Source organism: Quercus lobata, chromosome 3 (assembly GCF_001633185.2).
Source record: "Quercus lobata isolate SW786 chromosome 3, ValleyOak3.0 Primary Assembly, whole genome shotgun sequence".
NCBI lineage: Eukaryota > Viridiplantae > Streptophyta > Magnoliopsida > Fagales > Fagaceae > Quercus > Quercus lobata.
In genome coordinates, this window is record NC_044906.1 from 3,280,062 (window position 1) to 3,293,066 (window position 13,005).

Consider the following 13,005-nt stretch of genomic DNA (forward strand, 5'->3'; position numbering starts at 1 on the left):
TAGATTACATTATCTTTATATATTTTTCATGCATACAAAATTTAAAGGTGATTAAAGATTAATAGTTATGTCATCAATCAATTATTTAAATTCAAGTTTTTGTAATTTAAAATAAAGCATAAAATATAAGTTTAAAGATCAAATGGTAAATTACACCTGATTAGTATGAAAATTGGCACGCATGTTAAGAACAAACAGAAAATGTGATCCAACGGTTGGATTTTCAAAATATGAATTAAACAAGAAGTTATTGGTTGGTATAACATTTTTTAGAGTTACATCAAGTATAACTTGAACCCAACGTTATATTTCTTAATCCGATGTGAATTTTGACAAATCTACCGTTAGATTACATTATCTTCTTATATTTTTCCAGCATACAAAATTTTAAGGTGATCAAACATTAATAGTCATGTCATCAATCAATTGTTTAAATTCAAGTTTTTGTAATTTAAAATAACGCATAAAAGATGAGTTTAAAGATCAAATGGTAAATTACACCCGATTGGCATGAAAATTGGCAAACATGTTGAGAACATATAGAAAATGTGATCCAACGGTGGGATTTTCAAAATTTGAATTCAACAATAAGTTATTGGTTGGTGTAACATTTTTTAGAGTTACATTAAGTATAACTTGAACCCAACGCTATATTTCTTAATTCGATGTGAATTTTGACAAATCTACCGTTAGATTACATTAGCTTCATATATTTTTTATGCATACAAAATTTCAAGGTGATCAAAGATTAATAGTCATGTCATCAATTAATTGTTTAAATTCAAGTTTTTGTAATTTAAAATAACGCATAAAATATAAGTTTAAAGATCAAATGGTAAATTACACCCGATTGGCATGAAAATTGGCATGCATGTTAAGAACAAATATAAAATGTGATCTAACAGATGGATTTTTAAAATAATAATTCAACAATAAGTTATTGGTTGGCGTAATATTTTTTAGAGTTACATCAAGTGTAACTTCAACCCAACCCTATATTTCTTAATTCAATGTGAATTTTGAGAAATCTACCGTTAGATTACATTATCTTCATATATTTTGCAATTTCAAGGTGATCAAAGATTAATAGTCATGTCATCAATCAATTATTTAAATTCAAGTTTTTGTAATTTAAAATAACGCATAAAAGATGAGTTTAAAGATCAAATGGTAAATTACACCCGATTGGCATGAAAATTGGTATGAATATTAAGAACAAATAGAAAAATGTGATCCAACGGTTGGATTTTCAAAATATGAATTCAAAAATAAGTTATTGGTTGGTGTAACATTTTTTAGAGTTACATCAAGTGTAACTTCAACCCAACCCTATATTTCTTAATTTAATGTGAATTTTGAGAAATCTACCGTTAGATTACATTATCTTCATATATTTTTCATGCATACAAAATTTCAAGGTGATCAAAGATTAATAGTCATGTCATCAATCAATTATTTAAATTCAAGTTTTTGTAATTTAAAATAACGCATAAAAGATGAGTTTAAAGATCAAATGGTAAATTACACCCGATTGGCATGAAAATTGGTATGAATATTAAGAACAAATAGAAAAATGTGATCCAACGGTTGGATTTTCAAAATATGAATTCAAAAATAAGTTATTGGTTGGTGTAACATTTTTTAGAGTTACATCAAGTGTAACTTCAACCCAACCCTATATTTCTTAATTTAATGTGAATTTTGAGAAATCTACCGTTAGATTACATTATCTTCATATATTTTTCATGCATACAAAATTTCAAGGTGATCAAAGATTAATAGTCATGTCATCAATCAATTATTTAAATTCAAGTTTTTGTAATTTAAAATAACGCATAAAAGATGAGTTTAAAGATCAAATGGTAAATTACACCCGATTGGCATGAAAATTGGTATGAATATTAAGAACAAATAGAAAATGTGATCCAACGGTTAGATTTTCAAAATATGAATTAAACAATAAGTTATTGGTTAGTGTAACATTTTTTAGAGTTAGATCAAGTGTAACTTGAACCCAACACTATATTTCTTAATCCGATGTGAATTTTGACAAATCTACCGTTAGATTACATTATCTTCATATATTTTTCAAGCATACAAAATTTCAAGGTGATCAAAAATTACTAGTCATGTCATCAATCAATTGTTTAAATTCAAGTTTTTGTAATTTAAAATAACACATAAAAGATGAGTTCAAATATCAAATGGTAAATTACACCCGATTGGCATGAAAATTGGTATGAATATTAAGAACAAATAGAAAATGTGATCCAACGGTTGGATTTTCAAAATATGAACTAAACAATAAGTTATTGGTTGGTGTAACATTTTTTAAAGTTAGATCAAGTGTAACTTGAACCCAACGCTATATTTCTTAATTCAAAGTGAATTTTGACAAATCTACCGTTAGATTACATTATCTTCATATATTTTTCATGCATACAAAATTTCAAGGTGATCAAAAATTAATAGTTATATCATCAATCAATTGTTTAAATTCAAGTTTTTGTAATTTAAAATAACGCATAAAAGATGAGTTTAAAGATCAAATGGTAAATTACACCCAATTGGCATGAAAATTGGCATGAATGTTAAGAACAAATATAAAATGTGATCCAACGGTTGGATTTTCAAAATATGAATTCAACAATAAGTTTTTGGTTGATGTAATGTTTTTTAGAGTTATATCAAGTGCAACTTGAATCCAACCCTATATTTCTTAATTCAATGTGAATTTTGACAAATCTACCGTTAGATTACATTATCTTCGTATATTTTTCATGCATACAAAATTTTAGGGTGATCAAAGATTAATAGTCATGTCATCAATCAATTATTTAAATTCAAGTTTTTGTATTTTAAAATAACACATAAAAGATGAGTTTAAAGATGAAATGGTAAATTACACCCGATTGGCATGAAAATTGGCATGCATGTTAAGAACAAATAAAAAATGTGATCCAACGGTTGGATTGTCAAAATGTGAATTCAACAATAAGTTATTAGTTGTTGTAACGTTTTTTAGAGTTATATCAAGTGTAACTTGAACCCAACGCTATATTTCTTAATTCGATTTGAATTTTGACAAATCTACCGTCAGATTACATTATCTTCATATATTTTTCATGCTCACAAAATTTCAAGGTGATCAAAGATTAATAGCCATGTCATTAATCAATTGTTTGAATTCAAGTTTTTGTAGTTTAAAATAACGCATAAAATATGAGTTTAAAGATCAAATGGTAAATTACATCCGATTGGAATAAAAATTGGCATGCATGTTAAGAACATATAGACCACGTGATCCAACGGTTGAATTTTCAAAATATGAATTCAACAATAAGTTATTGGTTGGTGTAGCATTCAGTAATAAGTTATTGACCGCGCCTTTCTCTAAATCCAACCGTTTGACTGTGACCACAATTTGCCAGAATTAACGTTTCATTACACTCTTCTAATCCAACGGTTAGATTTCAAATCTAAGAATGGCACGTGATGGACATTTTCTGTGTACTTATATGATTATGTTTTCTCAATCTGACCATCTAGGTAGTCATATTATTATTATTTTTTTAAAAGTAAACGTAGTTTTTTTTTTTTTTTTTGATGGGAAAAGTAAATGTAATTTGTCACATATTAAAATTATTATATAAATTTAATATATAATAGCTATGATCATTTTTTTTTTAAATTTTTAATAAGATAGAATGTGTGATAATTTATAAATATATATATTTATTATAATGATTTATATAATAATAATTACACATTTTAAATTATATTTATTTAAATAGTAATAAAAAATATATAATTTATTTAAATAGTAATAAAATATATATAATTTATTTAAATAGTAATAAAATATATATAATTTATTTAAATAGTAATAAAATATATATCATTTATTTAAATAGTAATAAAATATATATCATTTATTTAAATAGTAATAAAATATATATAATTTATTTAAATAGTAATAAAATATATATAATTTATTTAAATTGTAATATAATATATATAATTTATTATAATATAATATAATATATAGTTATTTATTTATATGACTATGACGTTAACTCCAATCACCAGTTCAGTGGTGTGCAGCACATGTTTTGCCCATATGGTCTCGAGTTCGAGACTTTACTTTGTTAATAATTATTTAAAAATTTGAAACTCTTATTTCTTTTGTTAACCCTAGCAATAGTTTTTTCTCCTAGCCGCCCCCTTCTCCAAATTCTTTTCTCTTCCTCCAGAGCCGTCACCCTCCCTAAATTTTTTTTCTCTCTTCAAGAGACGCTACTGTCAAGCATAGTTTGGAAGCTTTTTTTTTCACTTTGAGCTCTAGTTTAATTGTAGGTCGTTTCCTCTTCCTTTTCCTCTTACTCTGAAATCTGGAACTACCTCTGGATCCCTCCTCATTTCTTACTCAAAAGATGGTTTTTGATGCGAGTCGAAGTCGGTGTTGCACACGGAGATGGCGAAGAAGAATCTGTTTGTGAAAAGAGGTGGTGAAAATTGAAACTCAAACTCACTTTGATTTTTCTTAATTTTTTGCCTTTTATTTTATTGCAGTTATATGTGAAATTAGCTTAGATTAAAGGATAGACTCTAGAGAGTATAAGATTTGTTGGATCTTTACATATATAAATGTGTGTAGGAATTTTGATTGGAAACTAATAAAATCGAAGTTTTGTGTGTGTGAGTGAGTGAGTTTAGGAATTTTGATTGGAAACTAGTAATATTGAATTTGTGTGTGTGTGTGTGAGAGAGTGATTGTGTGTAGGAATTTTTTGTTACCTAGTTTTGGGTTTTGTTACTTACCTGCGGATTATATATAGTTAACGGGCAGTTAGCTTACAGATTTTAATATTTCAATGCAGGTTGGATATAGGCACATTGATTGTGCTTAAGTTTATGACAATGAGAAGGAGGTAATTTTGCATAACACCAGATATTGTATATCATTTTAGTTGCCATTTCATATCATGACATTTTGTTAAGTCATTCAACTTTGGTCAGATCTACTCTCAAGTGTTTTTTTTTCCTAAAAATGTTTCTGACCAAAGTTTGACAATGGTTAAAAAGTATTATTAGAATTGAAATTTATACATATTTATGAAAGAAAAACCAGCTGTGACCAAAGTTTGACAATGGTTAAAAAGTATTATTAGAATTGAAATTTATACATATTTATGAAAGAAAAACCAGCTGTCCCCAAGTTGCAGGGGTACTATATAGTGCATTTCACCTTTCATGTCACTGTGTGGTCTATGAAGCTTACTGCTTGATTTGCTAAGAAATTACTAAAAGCTAGCACAAGTAACCATATTCCTTAGAATAATTTAGAAATGGTCAATAGTCATCTCTTTCATCTTCATGGCATAGCTCACTCCTGATATTTTCTAAGTCAACCAAGTGTGGGGCAATGTTAGGATTTAGTTGTGAGCAATTTAATAAATCATGTTAAATATAAATAATTTGATATTGTTATAACACCTCCCTCACATATTTACGATGATTGGTTGAATCTGATATTGCTTTGGAAGCTGAGATTGTGTGCAGAAATGATCGAAATCCTGCTTTTCAGATATTTGGATCTTAGGAGTGTAGAACACTAGAACTAAATAGGGTTTATTTGATGAGAGAAAGTTATAAACAAGTCACTAGCCACACAACGAGGGATTTGAATTGTTATGCCACTGAGTTATAAAGCTTTTGGCAACCATTACACTATTAAAGGGTCAACAAAAGACATTATAAATTCATGTGTGTTGGTTGTGCAAATTTGCAATACAGTTTACCTTGTCCTCTACCTTTGTACTTCAGCCTTAAATTCCAGATAGAGTGTACATTGATCTCATATGCTAGGTTGAGAATTCAGATAGTCTACTAAACTTTAAAGTTAATGACCCGGGTGGCTTTTCCCAATTTGTCCCTAGCTCCTAGCCCCACAACCACAACCTCTCTCTCTCTAACAAAATATGGTTTTTTCCTCTCACATACTTCCTGTCTTCTTCTTCTTCTTCTTCTTCTTTTTTATAAAATCCTTATAAAAGAAAAATTGCAAGTAAAATTGGCAGTGAGTGAAGTGTGAAGATTGGGGGAAGGACAGAGAGAAAGGGAAATGGAAAAAGACGGAGAGGTTGTGTGCGTGACCGGAGGTAGCGGGTGCATTGGATCCTGGCTCGTCCGTGAACTCCTCCATCGTGGCTACAATGTCCATGCCACCATCCAAGATCTCAGTTAAAAAAACCAAATTTGCTCGATCGATCTTCCATCACTTTATTATTATTATTATTCTCCTAACCCATTATCTGTTCTGTTGCAGAGGATGAGAATGAAACGAAGCATTTAGAAGGTCTAGAAGGAGCCGAAACTCGTCTCCGTCTCTTCCAGATTGATCTCCTTGACTACCCCTCCATTCTCCGCGCTGTTAATGGCTGTGCTGGTGTCTTCCACCTCGCCTCTCCCTGCATCGTCGATCAAGTCCAAGATCCCCACGTTTGTGCTCCTATCCTCCTCTATCTTTAAACATTGGATATTCTCTTGCAGCTGGAATTGATTTAGTTTTACGTGGTTCCTGTTTTTCTAGATTAAAACGACAGCGCAGTTAGATGCAGCTCTTTCATTTTTTGGAGCTACTGCTTCGGAGGATTTTAAGTTGAATGAATTTGAAGAAGCCTGTGGTGTTGGTATGTCAAATTTTACATGTTTAGGATGATCATTTCGTAGTGTGTTTTTTTGTATGTCAAAATTTGAATTGGAGTGCTTCTCTCTGGCCTGCTGATGGTCTCATTATTTCTTACCCTAATTTAATTTAATTGTTTTGTGTGTCTGTGTAATTTTATTATGTATTTTCTAACTTCTTCTTTCTGGATATTGATTTTCATTTGTTTTTGCAACCAGGTGTTGAGGTTTCAGTCGAAGAAATTGAACAAGCTGTAAATGAGGTTTTTGAAGAGAATAAGAATGTGATTTTGGAGCAACCCTATTGAACAAATGGTTAGTGACTTTATTCTATGGAATTTCTGATAATTTAATACATGTACTTTGATTTCCTTAATTTTTTAAAATGGCTTATCATATTATGATGTAGACATGTTGAAATATTGTTACACTTTGACATGGAACAATCTCTTGGACAATTGGTTTGTTAAGGAGGGGTCATATTGTGGGGTATTTGCGTCACTATGCTTGTGTGTGTAGATGCATCACTGATCAACCTTAATTTATTTTTGTATTGCCAATTCAGTTCATGCTATGCCATCTTTTTCTTTTTATTGTGAAATTTTGTTACTATGTGGTTCTGTGATCGTTTGTTCCTGCCTATTCCTAGTTGTAGGCATTTAACCTCTACCATTATGCTGCATGATTCCGTTCTGTTCAGCATTTGAATTTGTGTTCTATTTCTTTGTGTGTAGTGGGTGAATTGTTAGGGCATGTTCGGAGGCGGCACCCATGGGGTGATCCAAAAATTGTGAAGGTAATTCTTTTTTTTTAAAATTTTTATGTTAACTTCGGTTATGACTGGATCAATTTTTGTTGTTTCACTTTAATAGTGTTTTAACATCATTGATCATACTTTATAGAGACCAACACAACTTTGGTATTTGCTTGTCAGGTTTGTCTGGACATTAGAACAATAAAACTGTCCGCAAATTCTCTCGGGTAGCTTTTTGTTGTACTTTTTTTAAAAATGTTTTGCGTTTAATTATATCGGTTGACTCATCAATCTCTCCTTCTCTCTCTCTAAATATAGACACACATGTAACCCCAAATTGAACTGCTTTTGGGGTACATGGCTTTGTACTTGTGCAGAGAATGTACCATCGTTTTGGAAATTTTATGTGTTTTGTATCCTGGAAATTGTTATAGAACATTTTTACATTGTTTGTACGTTAATCTTGTTAAATTTGTGATGCAATCCATCTAGATAGTTAGCACATATTTCATTTGACTTGACTCCATATTATGTATAGTAATGATGCAGTAGCCTGATGTATTAACATTACTCATTAGCTTATAGCAGCAGCAGTAGTTAGAAGAATAATCTAGTAGTTTTAGTGTAAAATTGTAATAAGTAACTTTAAGTAACAGCTAGAGCTTTTGTAACTCAATTAGTTAGCAACCAAGGCTGTTAGCAGTTTGTATAGCTGGCATTAGGCCCTGTGCTGAGTATGTTAAATTCCTTAGAAGTTAGTACTTAAGCATGGCATGTATAAATATCCCTAAGATGTACAAATTATTCAGTTTTGAATGCAATTACATAGATTAGCCTAGTGCTATTATGAAGAGATGTATTATGTTGCATTTTTGTTCATTGTTGTGCTCCTAATGTCTTAGTGGAGCTAAAATTATTACAGGTTATTTGTAATAGAAATGTGGTTTTAGGACCTAGGAGGAAAAAAAAACAAAAAAAAAAAAAAAAACCTATAGCGGCGGGCGAAACCGCCGCTAAAAGGTACACAGGGTATGTCGTCCATGAAGGTCTATAGCAGCGCTTATTTACCGCCGCTAAAAGGCCACATGACTTGAATGGCAACCTTATATGGCGGCGGTTTTTAGCCCGTCGCAATAGAAAAAAAGCGCCGCTAAATGGCAGATCTATTGCGGCGCTTTTACCGACCGCCGCAATCAACCTATAGCGGCACTGCAGCGCTAGCGGGACGGCCCGCCGCAGTAGCACCCGCCGCTATAGGTCAAATGTACCTTTAGCGGCGCTTTTTTGGGCTTTAGCGGCGTTTTTTGCCCGCCGCAATAGCCCTTTTTTCTTGTAGTGTACATTTGTGTTTGAGATGAGTTGAATTTTCCAGCTTATCTCTATTTTTAGTTTTTTTTTTTTTTTCTATTATTCATGGATTTTACTACACTTTTTGATGCTAGTCATAGGTCTCATTACACTTTTTGATATTATTTATGAGTCTCATTGTACTATTCAGCTTATTTTTTAACATTTTTTTTTTTTACATTTTCGACAAAAAATTTTCAAATTTAACTAAATAAACAGTTTCAAACCGACTATATATATATATATATATATATATATATATATATATATATATTCATATGTGGTTCTGTTCAATCTAATGTTTATGGGCTTTGCTTTTTTGAGTGAAGAAAACTAGAAGTAAGCGTCCCAAATTTGAATTGTATATGAATTGTTACGCGCCATACGTGTATGCATCGCTAAAGGCCAGCCTAAGGCTATTTATTGTATACGCGGGGAAAAGTGATCATTGGCTGTCTATATAAATATTTTTGTAGGTTTGGTTCCAACCTACAATTCCCCAAAACTGATTATTTTTTTCAGAGTCTATTAGTTGTAAGAGAAAAATTAATTGATATTCTAAGGATATTGGTTTAAGAAATGTTTTAAAATTTTTTATGAATAAAAATAAAAAATATTTAATTTTTTTGATAATTTTTTATATTCCTCATAAGAGTAATATCAAAACTTTTTAAAAATAATTCATTAATAAATATCGTAATTTTAAATGTTTGGAAATTTTGGTTAAATCAACATGCACGTAAAGGCCTCATATATACTCAAAAATTTTGCGGCGACAAATGGGGGCTATAAAACTTCATTGAAGTCATACAAGACGCGGTCCTTGTCTATCTTAGATTTCTAGCCATATTGGTGTGTCCTCGTTTATTGATAACATATTACATTTTTTTTTTTTTTGATAGGGATAACATATTACTTGAACTTATGATGTTAGTTTTATTATAATTATTTATTATCATATACTAACACAATATATGAAGCTTTCTTTTTAATGTAGTTGCAAAGATCTAAGTCATCATTGGACGTCAAAATTTTTTATCAGTTTAGAGCCCACGATTAATATTTTTGATGCATTTTTTTTTTTTTAAGAAAACTGCTAAAATACCATTCACACCTAGTCAAAAATGACAGCGTTCATTTGTTCTTGTGGTGACATTAACTTTTGTTGATTATTATCATTTGGCTCAATGGATAAGAATTCAATTCAAAGAAAACCAGAGACAAAAGCAGCTCCAGAAATTATCCGTAAATTACACAATAATATCCGTCAATAGCTCAGACAAAATATTGACTTCTCCTGCTCTCCATCTCATTAGTTCGGTTAAATATATAACTCATAGAAAATGGTTAAGTGATTTGCATGTAACCACTTTACTGTAAAAAAAGTTATTTTAAAAATAATACAAACATGGCATATGATCATTTTTTTTAACCAATTATAATTAATGAAATTAAGATGAATGAGTGAATTTGGATAATTCTACCTTATAGTCAAGGATACAAAATTGATAGTACGACATATGGGATTTGTTTACAACTAGCTGATCCAAACTATAGGGATCTTTTTACTTAATTTTTTAATATACAGATATCAATGAATGAGATATTGGAATTTCTTTAAAATTTTTATAAAATATTATAAGAATAGTATTTATATTTTATATAAGTTGATGGTACGTGGATCGCTACTTAGTGAATTACATATATTAATACACTATTGATCAATAATATATATATAATTAATTAATCAGCTTGCCACTTTTATTGTGCTGTCTTGTTGATAAAGCATATAATTTCTAGACAACATTAGTAGAATATTAGTAAAAGTAATAAAATATATTGTGTAGAACCGTAGATGGTTGACCTTACTTAATTTGTTGAAGATTCATAATTAATGCAAAAAATTTGTGGCTAAAGCTTAATGGTTGTTGTGTTGTATTCCAATTCTAAAAACTTTTAATATATTAATCATCCGTCCTTGAAAAGTTAGCAATTATCTAGCCATTAGATAGAAGATAACCCATCTTTATTTCTATCTCTATTAAGAGCATTGGTATCGGGAGTTAAAACTCCAGATATGCTAAAATTTAGCATCAAAGTCCATAAAACTCACATTACTTGGACTTGCAAACCCAAAAAATTTACAATTGTGCTATAGTACCATCCTAAATTTATGATAGTATTGTAGCAACGTTCTAAAACAATTTAATACTTTTTTATTCCCCACCTTTAAATATTTGCCTCTTTCTCTCTCCTCATCAATCTCTCATCTCATCTCCTCTCTCTCTTTCTCTCCATTCCAAGCCTCCCTCTTTCGCGGTGGTGGTTTTTATTTGGCATGAGTCATGGGTTTGGTGGTGGCATGTAGGATTCTAGTGGTAACGTGGGTCTGGCGTGGGTCTTATTGTTATGTTTCTCTGGGGGCGCGGTTTGGTGGGTCATGTGATGGAGACATGGTGGCATGGGTACTATGATGGTGGCAGGAGGCACGGTTGAGATCGTATGTTTGAGATTAGCGTGGTGGCATGGAGGTTGGCGTGGTAGCGATTGGCATGGAGACCCGCATGGCGAGGGTTTTTTTTTTTTTTTTTGGTGGTTGTTGTGGCCAGTGTTTGGGTTTGGTTGTTGTGTGGTTTTTGGGTTTGGTGGTAGCATGGTGGCTGGTTTTTTTTGGTTGTTGTGGTGGTTTCTTGGTGGTTCTTGTTGTGGCCGAAGCTGTGGCTATAGTGTTTGATGGGTGTTTGGTCCATCTGGATATGGGGTGGTGGGTTTTGATTATGTTCTATGGGTTTGATTCCCATCGTGGCTATGGTTGTAGTGTTTGGTGGGTTTTTTAGTGGTGGTTTTGTGGGTGGAGGTGGTGGTGGATTTTATGGGTTTTGTTCTCGGTGGGAGGGGTGGGTTTTTTTCGCAGTGGTGGTGATGGGTTTTTTTGCAGTGGTGGTGGTGGGTTTCTTGTGGCAGAGGTGGTGGTGATGGGTTTTTTTGTGTTGGTGGTGGTGGGTTTCTTGTTTCAGAGGTAATGGTGATGGGTGGTTGAAAGAGAGAGACAGTGAGGAAAAGATAAAAAGGATGATGAGAGAGAAGAGAAAGAGAGAGATTGGATTATATTATTTTATTGAGCAGTATATATTATTTTAATGAGTTGAATAGGAAAATAAAAGTTGGGATATTGGGTATGTTGTAAAATGATATAGTATAATAGATAAAGTAGTTTTTAAGATGATAAAATGAGATTTTTCTAAGAAACCGAATGCTAATGCTCTATCCCAAATAAAGAGTGAAGACAGCTTGCTGGAAAGCACATATATCTTATCTACCTCAATCCTCAAATGCAACTTGGTTTCACGCTTCTTTCTCAGCATTTACTAGGTGCTAAATTGCTAATGCCTCAGTTGCCTTTGCTGAATTAGTCATAACTTTCTTCGTCATTGCATGCACTCCTTCCCCTTGCTAAATAGCCATGCATGCATGCATGCAAGTACGTCAAACGTCTGGTGAGCTTCATGGTTATGCTAAACTTTTTCATGAAAGAGTTTTGTTCTAACTTCATCATGTAGTCCCTTAAATTAAACAAACTGTGAGAAGATTTTACACTTTCTCTCCTTCCATTTTCTCAATAATTCCAGCTATTAGAGAAATTTTGACCAATATAGAAAACTAAGCAATCAACTTCAAAATTTGGGACTAAGATTGTTGTTGTTAAAACGAAAACTTAGCAATGAATTGGTCCGCTAAGAACATAAAAGTATAAAAATCTAAAATTGGCCCTCACTTTTTTTCAGGTAGCCTTGTTTCAAAGTCACTAGTAACCCTCCAACCCCAAGTCTATTCTTATCTGGCACCATTATGGTTTAAGGGTCAACTAACCAATTTTTTGTGTCCCTAGAATTTGGCTTAAACGATCTAATTGTGATGGAAATTTACAAATTTAATATCAAAATTTCAAAGTGGAAAAAATCTATTAAATAACTCCTGGAACAAAAAAAAGAAAATACAAAAGTTATTATGTAGCAATTTTTCTTTTTTCAAAAGTACTTGGCCACAATTTCAATCCAATTGTCATACTTGGCCTTGATTCCAAAAGTATGACAATTGAGAGGTTAGGTCATCTACTTCAACTTTTGATGAAGTGCGGTTCGCACAGATCTCTCATATGATTTTCCACATGAATAGGGTGGAAGGTGAGGTCGAGAATTTAAGTGTTCATTTGGTAT

General features: G+C 31.5%; 1 protein-coding gene across 2 annotated transcripts; it reads left to right on the forward strand.

Moving 5' to 3' along the window:
• The first annotated feature begins 4,200 nt into the window (after nt 1-4,200).
• Nucleotides 4,201-7,912, forward strand: LOC115981603 (bifunctional dihydroflavonol 4-reductase/flavanone 4-reductase-like). Of its 2 annotated transcripts, XM_031103878.1 has the most exons (8): nt 4,201-4,505; nt 4,881-4,931; nt 6,081-6,242; nt 6,329-6,501; nt 6,593-6,692; nt 6,907-7,002; nt 7,422-7,483; nt 7,622-7,912. In XM_031103878.1, the coding sequence occupies exons 3-6, from the start codon at nt 6,125-6,127 to the stop codon at nt 6,993-6,995; spliced, it is 480 nt and encodes a 159-aa protein (XP_030959738.1). In that variant the 5' UTR covers nt 4,201-4,505; nt 4,881-4,931; nt 6,081-6,124; the 3' UTR covers nt 6,996-7,002; nt 7,422-7,483; nt 7,622-7,912. The 2 variants fall into 2 exon arrangements, 1 of the variants encoding a protein (XP_030959738.1); XR_004089390.1 differs by lacking the exon at nt 6,081-6,242.
• The last annotated feature ends 5,093 nt before the right edge of the window (nt 7,913-13,005 follow it).

Bases quoted from the DNA above. Each gene is read 5' to 3' on its own strand.
- LOC115981603 (XM_031103878.1), top strand. From the start codon at position 6,125: ATGGAAAAAGACGGAGAGGTTGTGTGCGTGACCGGAGGTAGCGGGTGC. The intron at 6,502-6,592 runs GTTTGTGCTCCT...CTGTTTTTCTAG, and splicing joins ATCAAGTCCAAGATCCCCAC to ATTAAAACGACAGCGCAGTT. The intron at 6,693-6,906 runs GTATGTCAAATT...TTTTGCAACCAG, and splicing joins TGAAGAAGCCTGTGGTGTTG to GTGTTGAGGTTTCAGTCGAA.